General features: G+C 35.3%; 1 protein-coding gene across 1 annotated transcript in view; it reads right to left on the reverse strand.

Moving 5' to 3' along the window:
* ONECUT1 (one cut homeobox 1) overlaps positions 1–25,353 on the reverse strand; it is an 86,686-nt gene that overhangs the window by 43,841 nt on the left and 17,492 nt on the right. The window contains exon 2 of the mRNA XM_044078460.1: positions 17,209–17,223. Coding sequence (XP_043934395.1) covers positions 17,209–17,223 — 15 coding nt within the window. The remainder of the gene's footprint in view (positions 1–17,208; positions 17,224–25,353) is intronic.

The following is a 25,353-nucleotide window of genomic DNA, read 5'->3' on the forward strand; positions in this document are numbered from 1 at the left end:
GATCGAACCATTAAAATTTCGAATATTCAGAAAAAATAAATTAAAACAAAAAAAGAAAATCTAAAGGCTGCACCCCCACACCCCCCACTACTTAAATATACCAACTCAGAGACCGCACTACATTGAAGTAAATAGAAATCTCCCCTTACGGAGATTTCCGTTTACCTATTCGACGTTCTGCACTTTTGCTATTCTCGTGTCGACAATGTCAGATTCGACATTGTCGGCTTTCGAGAATATAATAAGTAACCATAGCAATATAGTGCTCTGGAAGGTAATTGCATAAACAGCCTAACAAACAACGTACATCTGACTGCCATATCCAATTCATACAACAGAATGTATATTTTTTTGTTTGTTAATCAGCTATGCCCACTGGACAGAAGTGTCTTTTTTCAGGGGTTACTTCTCAGCACTAACTCCTTAATGAAATGTTAGCACACAAAATGTGAATGCTGGAAAAATGGAAAAAAAAAAAAAAAAACAAAGACAGAAATCCTAGGAAAAGATTGAATCTTAAAGATTGTTCTTCTCCTTTAACTTTTTTTTTGAAGAGGGGGCAAGCCCCCCACTCACCCCAAACTTATATATACCAACTCCCAGATCAACCATACCTTGGAGAAAAGGGAATATTCCAGGAAATGGTCATCTTAAACTTCATATATGTAAGTCCATTTTTCGGTTATTCAGTCCCTGTGTTTTGGGACTCACTCTAGTGGGTCCCTGCATTTCAAATGACAGTGGTCTGGTTAAGTGACTTGTGGAGAGTCACACAGTAAGCAAATGGAGGCTGAAGGAATCACACTCTGGGCTACAAGAAGTAGCTCATTAACAGCTCACAGCCCTAAACTTCCTTGCCAACTGCCAGAGAAAAAGACCTGGGTAGATAAATCAGCATTTACCAGGGCTGCTATAGGTCATCTTTACTGGGTGCTGCATCATTCCTTTCTGTATCCTCCTTAAATATGTCTTAGCAGATACATTTAGGGCAGGATGGGAAAACAAAGGAAGGTAGCTTCAATATTATTGTCAATCATTTGCAAGACCAGTTACCAGCTTTAAAAGCTACTAAATACTTAATTAATCTGGCACTTCATTCTGCCATCTGAATAAAGTTTTTAGTAGTTGTTAAACTTGTTTTTACCTCCCAATGGTCCTCTGTGGTAGCCACTGACTACTGTTAATGCTTTAGTGTAAGACTAGAGCTTAAAATCCATGAGATGCGCTTAACAAAATCTTGCTAAGAATCTTTTTGACATCACATAAGTGCTTAACAAGCCTGTCTTTTCCTTGATTTTGTAGCAGGATCATAAAAGCACTATGCATTACAATGTTAAGGTGGGAGGTTGGCATAACGGCTAAGGTGTCACAAGGTCAGGGCTTGAATTTCACCTTTGGTTACTGTCTGGTTATTGGCTAGAGATGTAGTAGTCTGCAGATTGATTGCTCAGGCTTTACCTACAAATATGCTATTTTAGTATTTTGTAATAAAGTTTACTATACTGGTTTCTTAATAAAAAGTCGTCCCACCTTTGATGAATGGATTCAAAATATCCTCAGATAAATATCAAAATCACATGACCATGACAATTTTGTACCCTCTACAATGTGGGGACTCACCTCATGCCATGATCCCTAAATATACTACCTCCAAGGTTGCACAAACTCAGAGGAAATGGAAAAGCAATACACTCACATTTTTCCTTTACTCCAAGTAGTATCATCTTGGAAACAACACTTACTTCAGTCCATGACACTTCATCAGCTAATGCAATGGACAGCTGACATATCAACTCATTTGCTTAAAGATGCACTGGCACTTTAAGTGCTGACAAAATGGAACACAATAAACTGTATTGCTTTTTAATATATCAGGTTATTTTTCTTGGCTGTTTTGGTTGATCTCTGAGAGATTGTCAGGTTTCCTGTTAGTCATTTAGAGTAAACAACATGTGTGGTCTGCAGGTTTAAGGATACAATGATGGGTGTTACAAATATCTGTTCATTTCTGTGTCTAACAACTGAAGTAATGAACTATGGGCAAATGCTGCTACATGCAGATGCCTGCTCCTGTTTGTTCAGTGCAACTATACCAAGCATTAGTTCCTATTATCTAGTAATGCACAGGGTATTAATACTAAGGATTAGACTTACTTCACAAAAATCTGTGTGCTGCTTGAAATGACTTGTAACAAGTATTCTACTGTGTAACTAACAGATATTGAATTGTACTACGGTAAGAATTCTGTTGTGTAACTAATAGACATTGAGTTCTACCACGGTAAGTGTTCTGTTGTGTAACTAATAGACTTTGAGTTGTACTACAATAAGTATTGTGTTGTGTAACTAATAGACATTGAGTTCTACTACGGTAAGTGTTCTGTTGTGTAACTAATAGACATTGAGTTGTACTATGGTATGTATTCTGTTAGTAACTAACAGACATTGAGCTGTACTATGGTAAGTATTCTGTTGTGTAACTTATACATATTGAGTTGTACTACAGTAAGTATTCTGTTGTGTAATTAATAGACATTGAGTTGTACTACAGTAAGTATTCTGTTGTGTAATTAATAGACATTGAGTTGTACTATGGTAAGCATTCTGTTTGCAACTAAGAGACACTGAGTTGTACTATGGTAAGTATTCTGTTGTGTAACTTATACATATTGAGTTGTACTACAGTAAGTATTCTGTTGTGTAATTAATAGACATTGAGTTGTACTACAGTAAGTATTCTGTTGTGTAATTAATAGACATTGAGTTGTACTATGGTAAGCATTCTGTTGTGTAACTTATACATATTGAGTTGTACTACAGTAAGTATTCTGTTGTGTAATTAATAGACATTGAATTGTACTACAGTAAGTATTCTGTTGTGTAATTAATAGACATTGAGTTGTACTATGGTAAGCATTCTGTTGTGTAACTTATACATATTGAGTTGTACTACAGTAAGTATTCTGTTGTGTAATTAATAGACATTGAGTTGTACTATGGTAAGCATTCTGTTTGCAACTAAGAGACACTGAGTTGTACTATGGTAAGTATTCTGTTGTGTAACTTATACATATTGAGTTGTACTACAGTAAGTATTCTGTTGTGTAATTAATAGACATTGAGTTGTACTACAGTAAGTATTCTGTTGTGTAATTAATAGACATTGAGTTGTACTATGGTAAGCATTCTGTTTGCAACTAAGAGACACTGAGTTGTACTATGGTAAGTATTCTGTTGTGTAACTTATACATATTGAGTTGTACTACAGTAAGTATTCTGTTGTGTAATTAATAGACATTGAGTTGTACTACAGTAAGTATTCTGTTGTGTAATTAATAGACACTGAGTTGTACTATGGTAAGTATTCTGTTGTGTAACTTATACATATTGAGTTGTACTACAGTAAGTACCCTGTTGTGTAACTAGTAGAAACTGAGGTGTACTACGGTAAGCATTCTGTTGAGTAATTAATAGACATAGAATTGTACTACAGTAAGTGTTCTGTTGTATAATGAATGCAAACCGAGTTGTACTACAGAAAGTTTTCTATTGTGTAACTAAGAGACATTGAGTTGTACTACGGTAAGCATTCTGTCCTTATACCAGTGCCCACTTTTAACATAACACTTGTATAGTTGCTAAATAAAACTAAAACCCATGTTTCTTACAAATCCAGATTAGCTATAAAATATATTTGGAGTCAAATAATGCAATTACATTTTTTATATGTTCAGTCAGTTTACAAGAGCATAACCCTCTGCATATCATTATGAGAAAGTCTTTTGCAGTGTTAATGACCCATCTCTTACAAGAGAATGTGATCCGAAGTATAACTTATAAGCTGGACATTTTTACATAAGGAATGCAGAATGACAAGTTTTCTGCTTCCTAGGTTACGTGATTTGCATTGTCTTGCCTGCTGGTTAAAGGAACTTTCACTGAATCCAATGACAGTTCCTTTTATTAAGTTCTCAGTAACAGTTAAGATCACATGTCAGAAATATGTGATGACTTTGCAAAATTGCATAATTGATGCAATTATCTCATTTGATGAGACTAAAGCTATCAGCTTTGATGTGCTTAATAATCACCAGATTTCTGTTTTGGAGTACTTGTTTCCAATGCTACTGACATTTATAGTAGTCGACAATCTTCTTTTTCAGTGCAGCCATTTGCCTTTTCTTTTTGCAAATCATCATTTATGTAAGGAACAAGCTGACTAATATGAATATTATTCATTTGGGAAGGCTCTAGACTTGTACAGATAAAAGTTAAGTAGTACTGTTTTAGGCTGTTTTTGTTGACTTACTTTGAAAGCAAGAAATGTCTTTTAACATGAGTTATTATTTGTGTCATGCCTGAGAAATTCCTCTGTTTTATGGAATATGAGTACTAAAGGCATACAACTTTTTATTATTTAAGAGTATACACTATAGATTCAACATTGTCTAACACAGCCTTAATCCCCTTTGTCAAGTGTCATCATTTAGAGCCAGTTATAGAAGTATGTCCATATGTGTATCTTTCACTAACTGTGTTATAGTATATTTAAATGTATCATGGTAAAAGTAAACTACTTGAAAGTATCATCTCTATTTAAATTCAGTTTGCATCTAATTATTCTACAGTCGATTTTATACGGATTAATTTACTTTAAATTCAGGAGGTTTTAACAGTAATGCCAATCATGACTTTTCAACAAATTTTGCAAACTTAAAAAAATGTTAGAAAGTTGATAGAATAAACAGATTTTGTTGGCATGCATTTTATGAAGGCTATGAAGTCTGAACCAGAAATGTATGCAATTATTTAGTGATTTTAGTGATGTGCCAGAAAACCACAACTTTTATGTGGCGCAGACCAAAAATATGTGGCAAAAATATGGACATTCTACAAAAATCTGGACAGTTGAGAGGCATGCTCTAAGGTATAGCAAAAAAAGATTGTTGTTTTTTTCTCCAATACATGTATTTTCTTATTTGTCAAGGAAGGCAGGATAGTGAGGGACTTAAATTACAATGCTGGATTGAAAAGCCAAGACTCCATTCTCTATGTTTATCTGAAACATTCTACAGCTATACTTTACTGAGAAAATCTTGCCAAGCAAAGTGTCCAGTCACCCAGTGTTATATTAGATTGTATAAAAAAAGCCAGTAATTAGCCACAATATTGTCGTAATATGGCCATATTAAATAACACATCAATAACTGGAGTACTGTTCCACAAATCTTCACCCAAGTCTAAATAGTAGGAAGCCATCATAATGAACTCAGAATAAACTGAGACAATTAACTTGGTATAGTCCATCCAGATTAATCACCCAATCATGCTATAAATGAGATGGAAAAGTCAATATAATGTCTAATCATAAACAGTATTGGTAGCATAATAGTCATGGGAGATATCAACATTGTTTGAAGCTAGCCAAGACGACTAATATAATTTGTATGGACTACCGTAGCTAATCTATCTTCTCACAAGAATAAAGAAATGCACTGTCTAAATCCACAAAAAGTTGACTATTTACTAACAAATAGAATACTAAATATAATCACTTCAGGAGTTATGCCAGACTATACAAAGGATCATAACCCAACTTTCACCATTTGGGAAACTACGTATATATTGATGACCTATATATAAATTCACTTATACAAATGAAGAAATGTTGAACTAATTAAATTCAAACAATTAATAAAGTAAACTTTGGTGTTATACTTCATGGGCACAGAAACACAAACTAAACAGCAAAAACAATAGCCAAATAACTTGTAATACTAATAATAACAATTCCTGGAAGAAGTTTACAAATCCATTAAACTTCTTAGTAGTTCTTTTAGAAATCCTAGCCAGTAATATTGACTGCATGATTCCAAATCTATCAAACAAACAGCTGAACTATTTTGTACATACTTCTTTAACTGTGTTTCAAATACATCTGATCATCTATACTAGCTGATCAGCGGCAGGGCTAGTCACCCATAGTGTAAACTGTTGAGGTGACACCCTGACCCCATGTGCAAAAATGGGAAAAAGGGGTTGTGGATGGATGGATGGATGGATGGATGGATGGATGGATGGATGGATGGATGGATGGATGGATCTATACTAGATGGTAATGCCTATAAACAAGAAACAATCACCATCTTCACATTTCAGCTCACTCCTTCTCTCCCTTTACAAAAATCATTTAGAAGATTAAAGTAGAATTGTCAAGAGGTCTGAAAGAATTGCCATTTGAACATTTACAATTGTTTGTAGATCATTGTCATGACAAACAATAACCACCAAAGGCGAAAAAGGACCAGCTGAACGTACAACACTTTAGCATACTCAGATTTAATCAACGCTTTCATCCAACAGTAGACTTCATCAGAAACAATGTTTAAACTGCATTTCAATAAATTTATACTAACACTAATATTTGAATGAACCAATAAAAAGTTCAAACAATTAACTAAACACAATTAACAATTAAAGGAATTAACCATTAAAATTCACTGTTAAACTTCATCTAATAATGTTTGTTTTATTCAGCTAATCATGAATGGCAAGTTCAGCTGGTCCTTTTTCACCTTTGGTAGTTATTTGTTTTGGTTTCTGCTTGCTACCTTGGAATTCATTCTGTTTTTTTTGTGTGTAGATCAGTGTCATGCTTGATAAAACTTAATGGAAAAAGTGGAGGCAGAGCTATAAAATACTCTTTGTGGCACCCATATAAAAAGCTTAACTAAATACTGTAAAATATTGCAGACTAATCGATCTGTTGAGCTAAATAATGAAAATAAAGGAGTAGGGGCACTTGTCAACAATTTGCATCCTACTTGGATCATAATGGGATACTGTAAAATACTCAATACAGCATTTTGTATTCTAAAGGGTAAACATTACGCTAGTTCCATAAACTGTGCATATTAGACAAAACCATAATTAATAACACTTCGGGGAGATTTTTTTTTCTTTCTTTTTTTTTCATATCAGTCTTTGCCAGTTAAAATGCAACTCAGCTCTTATTTTCACCAAAAAAAATAATTGTATGGGTAGCTTAAGGCTCTTTTTTTATTTTCCATTTTATTATCAATACTTGCAACAGTTGTAATACCTATATATTTTACAACGTTCTGACACAAATGTAATACAAAACTATCTTATTCATATAGGCACTCTCCAGAAAAAAAAAATATAAAAACATTGAATTTTTTTCAAAAATAGCTGGAAGACTCTGGATTGCCTCTTAATGCAAGCAAAAATAAATGCCATGGTTTTCTCAAATGTTCATCAGCTAATAGCCAACATTTTCAACCCGACTACTATGGATGGTACAAGCAAAGACAATTAAGGTGTTTTATATATCCTGCAGTCCACATTGTTTGGAGCCTGCAGTTTATCAAAACTACAGACTGTTATATGAAACAATGAATCAGTTATTGTGGAGTATGTACAATGTAAAACAATGTTACAGAGGACTGCAGAAGGAACACAGTCTTAGCTTTGCACAATCCAGAAACCCCAACATGAATTGGACAGGATAAGGACAGTTTGCACAGTATTGCATGATTGGCTGCAAATTACCTTTACAAAATGCACCACAACCATAACATAAAACCCTTGGCATGGATAAAGATGAAAAGTAAGACAGAGCCAACACAAGTTATATTAGTGGATAAAACATTGTGTAACTTTATATGTATATCAGTAGTAACTCTGGTGTAAAGGTATGTACCAAATAAGTACCCATGGTCTTCACCTAGTCAACTGCTGGATATTCTGAAGTCCCACAACATGCAGGGAAATGCATTTTTCAACACAGCAGTAGATAGCACATGAATCTGCTACAAACAAATATTCTAAACCAGGAATCTGCTTCTGTCTTCAAAAATGCATTCCAACAACTCTGGAAGCAAAATCAGTGATGTCACTTCAGTATGATATTAAGAGCCCTACCATTCTGACCTATTCTAGTCTCTCTGTTACTAATCAATGGCGACCTGTACTTTTCAGCTTCTATGACAAATAATCATTCATACTGTTTTTGCAAGCATGTTATTTATCTACATATACCTTGTCTCAAAATGCAAAGTTCCTACTGAAGTGGAATCATTTACGTGTTTCCTCTTACCTATAATCTTCTTCTTCTTTCGGCTTTTTCCCGGTTAGTTACCTATAATAGTTATCTAAATCATAGTTTACCTACACCATCAAATCAAGTAGGTGGGTTTATCACAGTTACAAGGTAGTACCATATTTCAAAGATCTCAATGTAATGCATATCATTATTATTTAAATTGTATTTAACAGAAACTTATACCATGTGCAATGATATTACAACTTCCATGTCTAAGGTCCATATTAGCATTATCTATAATCTCAGTAATATATAATACTGGCTGTGATTTCTAAATCATCTATAGCCATCTGTTATTTCCAGCAACAGAATGGTAAATAAATTATCTGTTATTTTAGCACTAAACAGATATTCTTCCCTAATCTTTTTAGTGGTATCAAATTCATTATTTTGTCAGAAAGCATTAACTGTGCATGTGACATAGCAATGTTTGCATTGTTTTAACATATAAAGCATGGTTATGCATGGTTATGTATAACGCAAAATGAAAATGTAAGATGGGGAAGGCAGAGAGCTTTTGTCTGGTTTCATCAAAGTCTATATGATGTCCTTGTCTAACTTTGTGACCAATGGTAAACTTTTTGGTTTGAAAAAATCTAGAGGGATATAAAGGAAACCACTCGTTGCGGTCAATATCCTCTTGAAAAATCCTGCAGGTTTGTTTTTATTAAAGAGACAATAATATTATTAAGTTTCCATGCAAATGTAAGATTTTGTGGCACATTTTTATAGCAATGTTCAGATATGCTGTATTAATATGTATAAAATACACGAATGCTATTAATCATAAATATAAACATGATGTTTGGCGATTTGACTGTTTTTGTGTTGTTTTAATAAATAGTAATTTAACTACATTGACTTGCATTTTGCTTCTTATTCAATACAGTTTTAACATAGGCATGTCTTAAAAGGGACATTATAAAACAAGACTTTTGAGTACTGATTTGTTTGTAAAATGTGTTATTTATTGCTGGAATTGTCATGTGACACACTACTGGCAGCAGCACATTAATTATTGTTATTAATAGAATGCACAATACATCATACTGTAGAAATGGTTACTATGGGAACATGTTAAGCATCCATTTTGTTATGCTTTCCATTCTGTGTCATACTACAATACACTATGCTGGGCACTGTTAGAGTCTTTCTTCTTTCTCACATCCTAAATATAAAATGACTGTAGATCTGTGTTTTGTTTGTGTATAATTCTGTAAATTTCCCTTTCCGACCACTGCAGCAAATTATGTGAGAAAGATTTTGTAGTTACTCAGTGTAAGTCCTCAAGGTTCATAAGTGCGGAAATATAGCAGGCCTAAAATTGGACAAGCCATAAATACAGTGGCAAGTACAGAGATCTCCTGAAGCAGCCTCATGTTGACCAAGAATTGATGCAGGAATGGTTAAGGAGAGGTGAACTGAAACCAAAAGATTAAGTGTTAAAAACTGAGGCCCAGTATAGTGGACTACATGCACTTCGGTTTACAATGTCCTTTGAGAAGTTTGAAGAAACAGGAAAATGTAAGTTCTGTAAAAATAAAGAACTGGAAACAGTCACACAACTTGTTGCTGGGAGTGTTACACTTATGGCAGAGGGCTTGTATACTGATAGGCAAAATAATGTGGCAAGACTGTTGCACTGGGGATTGTGAAAACACTACAATATAGATGTAGCTGAGAAGCATTGGAAAGATGAAACACAAAACATTATAGAGAATGATGAAGTTTATATCACATAGGATCCCCCATTGCTAGCAGTTTAAAAAATATATGTGAGAAAATCAGATATAGTAGTCCATGAAAAAAGACAAAAGTAGCATTGGTCATTGAAACTGCTACATCCATTGTTTGGGTTTATATGACTTCATTGAGTTTTTGGAAACTAGAAATTCATATGGTTGAGACCATTCACTGAGTTTCCAAAACTCTAAACACAAATATATATATATATATATATATATATATATATATATATGTGTGTGTGTGTGTGTGTGTGTGTGTATATGTGTGTGTATTTGCAGGAGGCAAGCCCGCCTGCACCGCCTACACTCCCTGCAAATTAGATATAATAACTCTGAGATCACACTACAGTGGGAGAAAGGGTAAATTCCCCTTTGAAGCAGTTCTATGTAGATCGCAGTACAGTGGAGATTGAGAAATTTACCCACATGGGGGGTACAGTGAGGCTTGCCCCCTGCTAAAATGTAGATTTTTTTTTTGTTTTTGAAAATATCACATGGTTTCGACCATATGAATTCTGAGTTTCCAAAAAACTTGATGAAGTCATATAAACTCCCAGTGATTACAATGTTTTACATTCAGAGAAACACTTGGATTTGCAGGCAGAAATGAGAACAAAGTGGAAGAAAGATACTCAGGCAATTCCAAAAGTAGTAGGGGCAACAAGTTAAATAAAAAAAGAATTTATGGCTTTACTTCTGCGGTAGCATTGTCGCTGCACAGTAAGACGCTGTCCGGTTCGATTCTCAGCTAGAGCGTCTTCTGCGTGGAGACATGCGTGAATGGGCATACCTTCGTTGAAGGTTGTGCATCAGAGCTGGCAACTCGGCACATAAAAATCTACTGCCAATCATTTGTGGACCGGAGTTCCACTGTGGCGACCCCTAACCAGGAAAAAGCTGAAGGGCACAACAACTTAGATATACTTACAAATCCAGGTAACCCTGTATGAATTACAGAAGGAGGTAATTTTGTGCACATTGCAGGTGCTGCATGGACACTTTTGTTTCACATCAAGGACTGAAACAATACTCCTTTCATGAACTTTAATTATACTCTGACTTAGGAATGGGATTTATTCCCACCATGGTATTAGAAACACAAACACTTGGAGAAATCAAATGAGACCATCCTAGAAACTACTTCCTGATATGAGTACCACACTAAATATTACACCGCAGGTCTTCTGTTAACCTGTTAATACATTCACAATGGTTATTGTCCATTTGATGCATCTAAGCATTAGAGACTTTGAGACTGGCAATACGATCTATGGAGCAAAATAATCCAAATAAACTCAGAAGGTATTTATAAGAATCTCATAACTTCATATTGGACAACTATGTGTAAGAGAATTAACTTTTCCAATGCTCCAGAATGGCCTTATAACATTTTGTATAAGTGTCCATAGTTACCTACCAGATAATAAAAGAAAGCAGAAAAAAAGTCAATTACATCTGATCACTGCTCATATATCACATTTTGTATAATGTTTTGCAGATATTGCATTTGAATTCTACACAATGTGATTTCTTCTCAGGCTCACTATAGAAAAAGCACATGCTGAAGTCTTGTGGGATGCCACGATCAATATAAAGCAAAATAATGAATAAATAAGCAGACAGCACACCACAGATATCTTTACACTCCAATGACCATTTTTCTTAATATATGACATCTATAATGCTTACTTTTTCCTTTAGTCATAGGTTCTAATTTGCCTGTTGCACTTTGAGAACATAGATAATATGCAGTAAATAACCTGGAATCTAGTACACGTGCATTTCTGCAAACTGGTTGAGGGTAATTCTCAAGTATAAAAGTTCTTAAATTTTAAAAACACATAAAACACAATTTGGATGCCAGATTTATTTCTGCACAAATGATTAAGAGTTAAAGGCTTAAACATCTGCATCGGTGATATTTATTCTAAAGATTTTTTGTATGTCTCATTAATGAAAAACAAACCTAGATTTTAAATTACTAAGATATAGAAAAATACTTTTATCACACATACACTATCTTTTTTACCACAACAGATTAACATGAGTCTCTAAAAATGGTATTACTTTTCTGAGAGGTACCTAGTTTCCGTTATAAAAACCTTTTAACTTACACTGCATTTTGGGTTGTTGCTGATAAACTTTGTTTAAGATCTTTGTGTTTCCTCAAAGCAAGTAACTAATGTGCACCTGAAAAGAGAGTTGTATATGATATTGATAAGATATTGTATGGTGTAAACATCCTTAGATGCTTTTAAACTTCCAGGTCTGAATGAGGGATACTTTTTTACTGGTATGTGATGCATGGTTTATAAAGGAAGATAACACATTGTCTTCTAGTGGAGTGATGTTCCCAGTATCACTTTGGTGTGAATAAAGGACATAACAATCTTACTTAGCTTTTCATTCAATTATTTTTTATGGGGGGTCCCATGAAGGGGAAAGCAGCTGCTGAAACAAGTAATTGGTTTAGTTTGATGGAGGGCTGCTTGTGGGTGATGCTATATAAGGTCTCACGGGAATGGATTGCAGTGGGAAAGAAGGGCAAAGTAACATTGCTCTGTATACTTTGTTTTTCAGAGGCTTAAATGGGTTAAATGGTTCTTTTTTCTGTTTCATATAAGTGCCACAGCAGGTGTATGAAAAAAGTTATTCAAGGGCATAACAATTATAACTTGAGAATGGGGATGTTTTACATGACTATCATGCCACATGAGATGCTCTACAATTAAAATTATGCCTTGTGGAACAGTTAGTTGGTTTGACTGGTTTAAAGGCAGATGCACTGACTTACATTCATATGTTCATAGATTTATACTAGGTATCTGGTCCAGTAGACATTTAGGAGCCTAGCCATAACAATTTTCACTACCTGGTTAGAAATTACTGTTAAAAAGAATGGACCTTACCAAATGGAATTTACTATTAAAAAGAATGGACCTTACCAAAATGGAATTAAATACTTAAAGGGCTGGGTATATTCAAACTGCATAAAGCTTTTATAAATTAGTCAGCCTTATGGATCATAATGAGAGATTTAGGTAAAATTTAAGGAATTGTGAACTGCTTAACACAGATTAATCTGTGGAATCTCAGCCTTGGGATATAGGGCCCTAAGCAAGATGAAGGAACATTTGCTAAGGCTATGAGATGATGTCTAGTGTCATTCTTTGGTGGAGTTCCATGTCTGACTGATGGAGAGTGTAGATTTTGATTGCTAGTATGGGTTCAGGGAAACTAATAAAAAGTCCAGAAAGGACTGAAGAATGCAGTTATTACCTGAAATTTGGGTTTACATCTCCATGGAAACTGGATCTATCTTTTACATATAGATTGCTTTGCCAAAGACCAAAAATTTAAATATGCGTTCAACAAGTTAAAATGCCCTTAAGACAAGTTTTACAAATTTTGAACTCAATTAGCTATTTTACAGGGTAGGGGTTAAGCTTACATCCCCTTATGAAGAAAGAGATTGTGTATATCTCTTTATTTAAAACTATGAAGTCACTGCATTTCATAAAAGGGTTACAGTCGCCTTGGAAAAATGCTATTTTTTATTATTTAGCCACTTTGCAATGGTCTTTGATAGATAGGTCATTAAAAGACTATACTGTAAGAAAAGACTATACAATTTCCCTTGTAGCTACTTATATATGCATTTATTTACTGTTTGTTTGTTGAATGGGTGAGCATGTGGATACACAATCCTTTTCAACCACTACCCAGGCCATTAGGTAGTCAGAACATAAGAAGACACAGCAGTAATAAATATAATATAGAAAAATACACAATAGCAGACATAGCAATAATACAGGTTATACGATAATGTACAACTGAGTTCAGCATGGTAAAAGACAGTTAAATTATTTGTAAAGCACATATAAGAACATATACGAAGTACAATTTATGAGCAAAAATGTACACTTTGTATCAGCTATTGACAAGTTAAATATACAGATAAAATCCATAAGTAGGCTGATTTCCTAATCTGACATCTCTGAAGCAGATGCATATACATCATTTGGCTCTGAATTATACGTACATTTGTAGTGGACATAATTGAGGACTGCTACATTTGTACATGTGAACTATTATGTCACACCTTTGTACATTCTGAGTCACCAGCTACTACATGAGATACTTGTCAGAAAAAATTCCACTGGAAACATGACCATGTGCTGTTGCAACTTCAAAGGCAAGCAGGGGAAGACTTAAGAGGGAAGAGAGACAGGGTGATGTTAGAGAAGAAATACTGTGCATAATGAAAGTGGAGGATTTCTACTTGAATGTAAAAGAATAATGTACAAAAACACTTAGCTTACAAACCTAAAAACAGGTGAGGAAAATAATAGATACTGTATCTATCTACTGGGGTATATGGGGCAATACGTATAAAGGTAAATGCACATCTGTAATACTTTATGCACCATTTATAGCATACTTTATTAAAGTTTCTTATGTGCCAAATTAGTCATGTCGTAATTATTTTCTGACCAAATTATTAATTAATAATTAATTATTTTTGAAGGTCCATTTACCCATAGTGCTTTCCACACATTATTTACTAGGTTATCTTTTGTTACACATGCCAGGGGTTTCTTTGCTTGGAAGTCTCAAACTAAATAGGTAAGTCCTTTCTCAACTTCACAGCTGTCCTTTTAGGGAATTGGCCAGGCTAACAAACATATAAGTATATAGGGTCTATATTATATGTTTGAAGTTTGAAAACTTTGAACGTTAAATAATCGAATTTAAATGTTTGAAGTTTCAAACATCGAACATATAATTAAAAAAAAACAAACAAACAAATGGAACTTACCTGACCAGTGTAGGAAGGGGGGCAAGCCCCCCTGCACCCCCCACACCCCCCGCTATTTAAATATACCAACTCCGAGACTGCACTATAGTGCAGTACAGGGTAGTGCGGTCTCGGAGTTGGTATATTTAAAGAGCAGGGGGTGTGGGGGTGCAGGGGGGGCTTGCCCCCCTGCCTACAGCCATTAGTTTTGGGTTTGTTTGTTTTTTCTACATATGTTCGAAGTTTTATAACTTGGAACATTTAAATTCCATATTTTAACATTTGAAGTTATAAAACTTCGAACATATGATATAGACCCAAGTATATATGTACTACATATATCTTATGTCTTTGTCAGTTACTTAATCTAACGATACGTGAGACATTCATGTATTTTTACACCTCTTGTCATTACTATTATCTAGTGTTTGCAATTTTTTTTCTGTAAGGGGCTTTTCTCCTGGGTCTCCGCTTAAAATGGGCTTTCGCTTAGTTGGGCATACCCGGTTAACAAATGTCAAAATAAAAATAAGATAAATAAAAATAACCCCAACCTTGGTAAGGAAGAGAAAGGAGGTTTCCTTCTCCATAAAAAAACAAAGAGATCTACTAGACTCCCTGTCACATTGGCCTATTGAAAGATGTCCTCAGGGCTGCCTTCATCATGAAGTATGATTTTATAGCATGTTCCTATGTGGAAAACAATGTTTACAGTGAGATAATACAATACTACAGATAGTGATACATAATTATCATCAGACAAGCCTGCATACTATCACTTGAAACAAACACCAATCTATGAGATTAACAGAAGAGCCTTAATTAGAAATTTATACTGCCTAGAAAGTGTAACATGGCAGCAGACTGCAACAAAGAAAACCTTGTAGATCCTAAAAACAAATATATATATATATATATATATATATATATATATATATATATATATATATATATATATATATATATATATATATGTCATGGATTCAGGCTAAAGTCACACGATGAGGCCACATTTAGAACCTATCTTGGTCACTCTCCTTGACCATTCAAAAAAAACTGTCGCACAAATTTCAAAAATAATCATAATACATTGTAAATGTCATAGAATCATAGGACCATAGGAGGTTACTAGGCTAATGATCCTGGGGCCTTTACAAGCCTAGCCAAGAGTTTATCCCCCCAAAAAACCCTCAGTCAGCACCTGTCGCCCTGTCAATGAGGGATAAAGGTGGAACCCCTGGGACAAATTTGTGGTTTCCCATCCACTCATCAAGGTTGCACTTGAAAAGGGACAGTGAGGTACTTTGACATATATGGGAAGTCTATTCCAAAAACCTGCCTCTCCAGCAGGTTTTGTTGATGTTGCATATTAGATTTAGGCCTATCAAACGGGCAATGCGTGAGGAGTTAGACTTATGGATATGGAGCATGTCTAGCAGATCAGTGTCTGATATTGCCTTGTAGGCGAGACACAGATAATCTCTGAGCAATCTGTATGATACTGAGTAGAGTGATAGTGATCTGAGCCTGTCCACATAGGACAGATGTTGGAGGCCATGGATTTTCTTTGTGAGGTATTTTTGTGGCCTTTCCAGTTGGTGCAGGTGTTTGGAGAGGTACATGCCAAATTGGGCATTTCACTCAATTATAGGCCTAATGAGGGAAGAGTACAGAGAGGTAATAACCTCCTTTTTTCTGGATGCAATCCCTTTACTTATGAGATGAACCAAGTAAAAGGCATTTCTGACCACTGCCACCACATGATGGTTGAATGTGAGACTGTTGTGTGCTTAGGGGGTTGCCGAGGTAATCAGTATGGGCTGTGTTTTTGCGGAATGGTATGATAATACATTTATTTGTGTTTATCTTAAGGCCATGACTTTGTCACCAGTTATTTGTAGCTGTGAGACCCTCTTGCAGTATGTTAACATCATTCAGGGGGTCAATGGCAGCACCCAACTTACAGTCATCCACAAACTTGGTCAGCCATAGACCCTTTGTCTTTGCCTGGACCTCTGAGAAGTAGATGCCTAACAGTAGGGATCCCAGGACAGATCCCTGGGGAACACCACTATTGACAAGTCTGCTGTCGGAGGTGGTGATGCCTATTTTGACCTTGTGGGTCCTATCGGTGAGCTAGTTGGCCACCCACCTGACAAGACAGAGATTTATGCCAAGTTGTGTTAGCTTTTATATGATGTCTGAGTGGGGGATTGTGTCAAAGGCCTTGGCCAAGTCAAGATAAGCTGTGTGTACTGACTTTCCCTCATCCAGGGCCTTGGTGACAGTCTCAAAGAAATCAACCAAGTTCAATAGGCATGATTTGCCCCTGACAAATCTGAAATGGGTGGGGTCAAGTGTTTGGAGATTGCCTATGTCCTTGTTTATGGGATCCATAATAATACAGTCCATGGCTTTACAGATCAGACTAGGCTATAGGTTTTATAGGCTTTATAAGCTAAACTTGTATTTCTCATACATGGGACAATGATGTAGACAGGCAACAAACTCGGAAAAAAAGTGTAACTTGGCATGATAACAAATACTCTTGCTTCCTCAAAACAAAAGCACTAGCAGTGCCGAAAATGATAAGACTGAAAGAAAACAAGAAAAAAAATTACCTAAGCTCGTAAAGCATGCTTGACTCTTTATGCTAACAATTGTGCATAAAAAAGTTTGATGACATATGATGAACAAAATTTAAAGTTCAGATAGGCCTGACCAACCTTGAGACCCAAATAATCATGGTGTGTTAGCTTCACAGCTTGGTTACCTGACTTATCATAATGATTACATGACCTATAGAATGCAAATAGACTAAAAATGTCTTTTGGGAATTTAGGATCATACTACATAAAGTCAATCAGTTCTAAATTCAACTGAATTCAATGCATATGAGACTGCAGTTGCAGCTATACAATATATGCCTAATAATGTTAAGGGACACATTGTTTCCATTTTAATCCCTTCTTGCTATGTGTGCAGTGGTGCCTTGGGGGAGTGAGCAGATCACCATGCTTGCTCCTTACTCAGGTAGCTGTTTGTGACTTAAGCATGGACCCTGGCAAACAGTTTAATTAAACATTCACAATGTGCCAGCTTTATCATGTAGTCCTGCATTTGTTTCCCTTATTTCCATTTGCCTACTGTGCCTCTTACTGTGTTCAGAGCATCCTCCCTTTTTCCATAGTTGTTACACCAGTAATTACTGGTAAAAACTCAACATAATTTTTAACACAAACTAAAGACTCCACCACTTGTCTCAGTGTTATACTTCAAAAGTAAAATAAATAAAAATATTGACTGGATTTTACCTCTACCAAGGACACCTTTATTAAAAGCACTTCAGAAGTGTTTTAATAAAGGGATCCTTTGGAAGGATCTGTATCCAATGGTATTTTTGTTTTTACAATTTTTAGCATGTCATAGTACTTGATGTAACTCTGATGTAATACTGTATTACTGTATTACAATATTGTGTTTGCACCAATACTTTGGATTTAAAATAACCTATTTTTACCTAAGTCAAGATGATTAAATACTTATTTGCCCTACCCTTAGTTCATGCCATGATTTCCTCTAGAGACAAAATAGTAGAAATATAACTAGCAGCAAAGTGGTCTTTTTTTTTATGCTTTTTATATTATGATCATTACGGTAGTTTAGTACACCTACATGTGCAGACACTAATAATGGGTGGATAACCAAAGCAATGAACAGTCTCGAAGGTGCAGTGAACAGAAAGGTGACCCCCACTTTTTATACTCTCGCAAAAATGATGAATTTCTTCCAGAAATGATTGCTGTTTGGTAAGTTTTTATGTCTGCACTAGTATTGATGAATTTGTGAATGACATAATATGTCTCACTCTTAAAAGATTATATATAGTCTCACTGTAATGTCTCACTCTTAAAAGATTATATATAGTCTATATACTATAAAAGAGAAGAGCAAGCACTTTTTCCTGATGTGTACTTTATCTACTTGTCAAGCAACAATGAACTGAAACTATTAGGAGGAAAGACATACTCGGTTACATATTTTCTTTCTTGCCTCATTGTGGTTCTTTCATGTTTGTCCATATTCAGTATATTTATTGGACGACAGATAAATACATAACATGTTTGAAAAAGTATTAGTAATATGGCCAAAACATGAAAATAAAGAAGGGTAAAAATACAGAAAATGCTGGTTTATTTTTCCTTTAAGGCTGCATTTTCAATATTGGAAAGAACAGAACAAAGCTGGCTGGACACAGGACTGGGGGTAATACAAGGAACTGTTTCCACTCAAAAAGTGTAAATGAAGACAAGCACATGTGATTCTTTAGGTATGCATCGGATGAGCACATGGGTAGAACAAATGATGCACCAGATATTTGAGGATACATGTGCAAGTACTGCTTGTGGCGTAACATTTCCTCATAAAACAAACTGGTTTCTGACTGCTGGGGGCAAATACGAACTTATAAACTGTAAATGTTAGTTAAGTAACTAAGTAAGGAATATCTGTGTTTATAAAATAATTGTCCAGATAGCTTTAAAATAATTATAGTTTCTGACATTTCAGTTTTTTTTATTTTGTATAATCCAAGCAGCACATTTTTCAAAATGGTTGTTTAAGACTAAAACTGTTTATGTAACATACACCTTGTATTAAATAATTGATACTTCTAGTTCACATGATCCCTCTAAGTTCATAAGTTCATAGGTGTATACTAGGCTAATGGCCCTGAAGCCTTAACAAGCTTAGCCCATAGAAGTACCCTGGCATCATGCCGCCCAATGTTAGTTCCCAGTACCTCTATCAAGTAGAGCCACTGGAGTGATCCCCGGGGTGAACATTCTATTACCCATCCACTCCTCAAGATTTCTCTTGAAGAGGGACAATGAGGTGCTCTGCTTGACATGTATGGGAAGTCTATTCCAGAGTGTGGGCAGTCTCTGGGTTATGAATCTGTCCCTCCAGCATGTTGTTTTGATTGTGGTAATGAGGTTGAGGTCTCTGGAGCATGTGGTGTGGAGGGACTGGGATTTCTTTAGATGTAACATTTCTAACAGGGCTGGGTCAGACATGGCTTTGTAAGTCAAGCAGAGATCACCTCTAAGTAGGCGATATGAAAGAGAGAATAGTTGGAGTTTTTTTTAGTCTGTCCATGTAGGACACGTGTTTAAGGCCTAGGATCTCTTTGTGAGGTACTTTTGTGGCCTCTCCAGCTGTTGCAGGTGTCTAGTGAGGTACATGCCAAATGGGGCATTGTACTCGATGATTGGTCTAATGAGGGAAGAGTAGAGAGAGACAATGACCTCTTTCTTCCTGGATACAAAACCTTGGTAATGAGATGTGCCACATAGAAGGACTTTCTGACCACAGTGGCAATGTGGTGGTCGAAGGAGAGGTTGCTGTCAGCCTGCATTCCCAGATCTCTTATAACGCCTTCAGAGTTCAGTGTATGTTCTTTTTATTTATTGTTTTACTTGTTTGACACATTAGTCTTTTACATACCTCTCAACTGCCTATAATTTTGCAGAATGTCTTTATTTTTGCCTCATATTTTGGTGTATTTCTCATAAAATGTCTTTTTTCTGACAAACTATTGAGGATTGCAGCCACTAAATAATGACAGAAATTTGTGTTTCAGTCTTTGTAGCTTTCAGAAAATCTGGCACTAAATGTGGGCTTTCACCTTCCCACACCCATTATTTTTAGCTTTGTCCAGAAATCTTGTACTTAAGAGGTTGAGAGGTATGGTCCTTCGATATAAAATGCATGCCAGGTTTGGTTAAAATTCATAAAAGTAAACAAAATGTATAAGAAAAAGGATTTGTGTTTATCTAACATCCATTAACTTACTAGAACTAGAATGTGAAATATTAAATTATGCATAAACATTAAACAATAATAAAATGTTTTCCTGCACTGACAGCTCTGCAAGACAGTATCTTATCCTCAACATAAGAGACGTCAGATTCCCCAAGTTGAGAAATCAATGTGAACCATCTGAAGTTCACACCAAGATAGCATTTAAACAGCATCTACAGCCTCATGAATTCTGTATGGCAACAATGTGGTCACATTTAGAGCTGCAGTATAAAGTGTCATTGAGCGCCTGTTAAAGAAGACAGAGCTGTGGAATGTTCTTATAGTAAACTCACTGAGTGTTGAAAAATAATGTGAATGGTCAAACAAAAGGAATGCAATAACAAGCAAACAAAATGTTATCTATTACAAGCTCGTGCAACTGCAGTCTGTTTGGCAATAGTGACAAGCAACGCTTCCTAAAAAAATCTAGAAGGGTCTATATTATATCATCGAGCACTTAAAAAAGCGAACGCTGATTGATCGACCTAATTTAAGCGAAAGCTTACAATCTCGAACTGTCAGATCAGCGATTTTTTTCCCAGGGAAAAAAATTGCTGATCCAAAATACATACACACAACACAAGCACACCAAACAAACAGAAATCCACACACATACACCTAAAATCTGATACCTAACCCTACACTAAACTATGCACACACCACTAACCACCCACTTACCTTAACCCAAACCCTAACCCAAAGGTCTGTCACTATCACACACTCACCTCACCTGCTCCCTAACCCTAACTCACTTAAATCCGCCCTAACACTCACATCCACACAATTGCACACTTACCTGAATCTGAGCCCTAAACCAAGCAACCAAACCGGAAAAAATTTGAAAAATTGAGTTTCTTTCTTTTTTCTTTTCGATAATTTTAAGTTTAAAAAAAAATAAGTCAATCTTTTGCTTTTTTTTAAGCATTTGAGGATATAATATAGACCCATCTAGAACTGTCTCCATCCCAGTACCTCTGAGGATGGTAATTCTCTCTCAACCACAAGCACAGTGTCACTTGCATCATTATTTAGCAGCAGGAACATTGATTTACAGTTACTAACAATTAAATCTCATTTTCATGTGTTTACATTCAAATAATTATATATTATGTTAAGCATAATTTCTAGTCACTGCTGTGACTTTTCTATAACTCCAATTTTTAACAGTGGTTTGCATATGACTTCCCCCACCAGCTCTCCTGCCAGCCTTAAAATTGTAAGCAGCCTTTGTAACATGCCTGTAATATTACTTCATCTACTTCTTGGTAAGATGAGGTACTAGCAGGTAATTCTTCCTGTCTAACACAGACTTATAATGCTGTAGCTTTTTCAACAAGAGATAGATCTCAGAGAGAAGCAAAATGCCAACAGCAATTCTTCACATGTCCCGTAAGATCTATAAGTTCAGTGATCCAATATATAGTTTCTCAACCAATCAGGGACAAGTCCAGAACTAATCAGGGACACATAAAATATTAGCACTATTAACTTGAGACATTGGCAGAATGAGAGAATGTGAATTATATACATTTTCTTAACTAAAAGAAGTATATAACTCTAATTACCATCATTATTTATTAAGCAAAATTTGCCAGCTTTTCTCCAACGGTCACCAGTTTTAAGAGGGATTAAGAAGGACAGACCTAAAATTTGAATGAAAATCAGGGACAGTTAGGAGGTATGATCCAACATGAGCTACCTTGGGCTCCTGCAAACACTAAAGTTGGCGGGTCTGTTTAGAGCACAGACATGAACTTGGTTCTGTATCAGAGTGCAGCACACTTTCATTTAATCACATTCTTGACAAGTCACTTCAGTCATGTTCCAGCTTCACAACACAAATTAGGCAACCTTATCAAGTGATGCTTTACAAAATGACAGTACCCACTACTGCCACCTAGTGAGCATCTTCAGTGTAGTGCAAGACATGGAGGAAAAGGAAGCAATCTTTAAGAATAGCTCTAGACTGTTACTGAGTGTTACATAGCAATTCGATCAATAACTTATTATCAAGAGCTGCTTCACTGAGGCCATTTGGTTAAATCCATCTGGTTGAATTCCAGACTGAAGGAAAGGCCAGTTGGTTGAATTCAGTTTGGATGAATTCCAGACTGAATGAAAGTTCCAGTTGGGTGAATGCATTTCTTTTATATTGGCAAGAACGCAGTGATTTAAGGTTAGTGTTCAGTTATGGATTGGGACTAAATTTAAGGATTAGGTTTAGGTTTAGGTTTAGGGTTAGAGTGAGGTTCAAGGTTAGGTTTAGGGTTAGAGTTAGGGTAAGTTTAAACAATGTGTGGAGGACTATTGTGTTCTATGTGTGGGTTATGCTGTATGAATTTGTTTACAATAAAAAGCACTATAAATAATTACAGGAATAAGTAAACTTAAATAAAACATTAACAGCAATTAGAAAATCTGTAGAAAATCTGAAAATAGTATTACTCGCAAAATGGACCCGAATTGCAAAATAAGCTGATAAGTATTTTAAAATACATTCATATAGCAGAAAGGCATTAAACTTTCCAAATAGATTAAGTATCAGACACAAGATTATAGGAATGTGGAGAGACATAATAACTTAGAAATCTCTCAGACACAAAGTTATCACCAGAGGACTGCAGACCTGAACAGAGAGAGAAAGCCATTAGTTAAAGTCTTCTTTCTGAATTGTCAAAGAGCTTCATAAATGCAGGGTCCTGTAGTCTCTGTAGATATGCAATACTTTAATACTGTAACTCTGACATAACCTTCCTACGATTATCAGTTTAATTAGAGTAGTTAACCATACTTCCTGGAGCATAGCCAGTAGATTTGTGCTTGCATGAATATGCTGCATATTCCAAATTAAACAAAAAATGAAAAAAAGGAAAGTTGAAATTCACTTTTATCTCCATTAGGCCATCCAATAATCACATTCTATCCACAAAACGTAACTCAAGTGTGCATGTATTGTGAAAACAAGTACGTGTGACAAGCTCTACTTTTTTGGGTAGTAAATTACATTAAAAAAACAAAGAAACTCCAAATGCTGCATACCTTGGGCACTAAAACTATAACTGAGTTGTCCTGTATAATACCAGGAATGCAAAATAAGGTAAGAAATAAAGTTGTGTCAAAAACTGTGGCATGTCAGTTATGAGGATTTAATACACACAAAGATTCAATCACAAGTACTTCAATAGCTTTGCAATATTGAAATGAAAATCTGAACATTTTCCTTGAAGTAATACTGCTTCAGAATGAGCTAAGATTCAGGATTGTGCACAATTTTTGAAACTTCTCATGTAGGACCATTTCACTGACAACATATAACCAATGCTGTAGCTCACAATGCAAGTATTCAAACAATTATTAGGCATCATATTAACATTAAACCGGTTAATAACCACAATGGCATTCACAAAGCTTTCCACATACAAACATTGTGCCACCTGTATCTTACTATTGGTGCAGCACAGGAGCTAAAACTAGATGAAATGCTCAGCTGATTAGTTCTTTATTTGAAAGTAAACTAGTTATGAGTTTAAGCAATATATTCTAAGTGATGTCATCTCTGTTCTATACCCTGCTACAATGTAAGATATGATATATTGAGTAGCACTACATCAAAACCTGAATGGTTACAAGTTGTTATGCTATACATTGAAAGCTCTAGATGTGATCAGCCCATCACCAATACATCAACAAAAGTACACACAATATAACACAAGAGCTACATGAGAAAAAGATATAAACAAATAATGTTACTTCAAAAAGGTACCACTAGGCTAGTTTTATGTTTTAATGACATACATGTAATAAAGCCCAATGCATTAGTATGTAAACATCAATGTCTAACCAAATGTGTACAGTACTATTTAAAAATGCACACAGAGGGTCAGATGAATAGTGTTGCATCAATACATAACTTTCTTGGTTATATGATATTTATGGATCTCTCTCTAAGCACACATTCTTTTGACAGCATGGCATCAAAGCTGCACAGTGTGCTAGAACTTACAGCTCATTACTACCATTAATACTACAAAACGTTTACTACTATTACTGTTACTAGTATGATTTAAAAACATGTGCTGACTGCATTATTCCGTGGCATTCTAGGCATTTACACCCTATACACATTATCACCTGCAAAGTGCAATACTAGAAATGAAAAACAGTGATAAATGTCCACTAAGGAATGCAGCCACTTAACTAAATAAATTTCACACCCTATGCAACTTACAGAATTGCCTCTGTATGAACATTTCGTTGCCAATACAGCTAGGAAAGTATGTTATACAATACCTAAAGCAAATATGTTAAACAATTCCAGCAGTCCTTATTTAATTATATAGCCTAGGTAGTGCAGACTACAATACTATATCCCACAATGCTCAGCTCATACAGTGACTTACTGTGACCACTTCATATAGGCCCTTTGCCCCAAATTGTATTTTTGCAAGGCTGGTAGATTTTGAAACATTAGACTGCATTTTAGTTAGTATGAGGTTGAAGACTGAAAGACTTTTGCCTCATGTAGCAAATACTCTTCCATTAAAGACTATGTGAAGAACAATATTAATTCTACTTTTACGTCCCAGCATCCTTAAATATGTAAGCTTGGCTAACTGAAACAAATAGCTAAGAGCCTTTTGCTTTATTTTACCCATCTTAAATGGAGAATACTTAAAGATGCTTCCCTCAAAAACTGGAAAATGAAATTGATATGTCATTATGGTGTGTTCAAATCATCAAAATTAGGAAAATTAAACAACAGGGTACATAGCTCTAATGCCAAACATCCTACACCTGATCCTTAACTATCTTCTAAAAGGACA

This window comes from Protopterus annectens, chromosome 7.part1 (assembly GCF_019279795.1).
Source record: "Protopterus annectens isolate FY-2018-M chromosome 7.part1, PAN1.0, whole genome shotgun sequence".
In the NCBI taxonomy this organism is placed as follows: Eukaryota; Metazoa; Chordata; order Ceratodontiformes; family Protopteridae; genus Protopterus; species Protopterus annectens.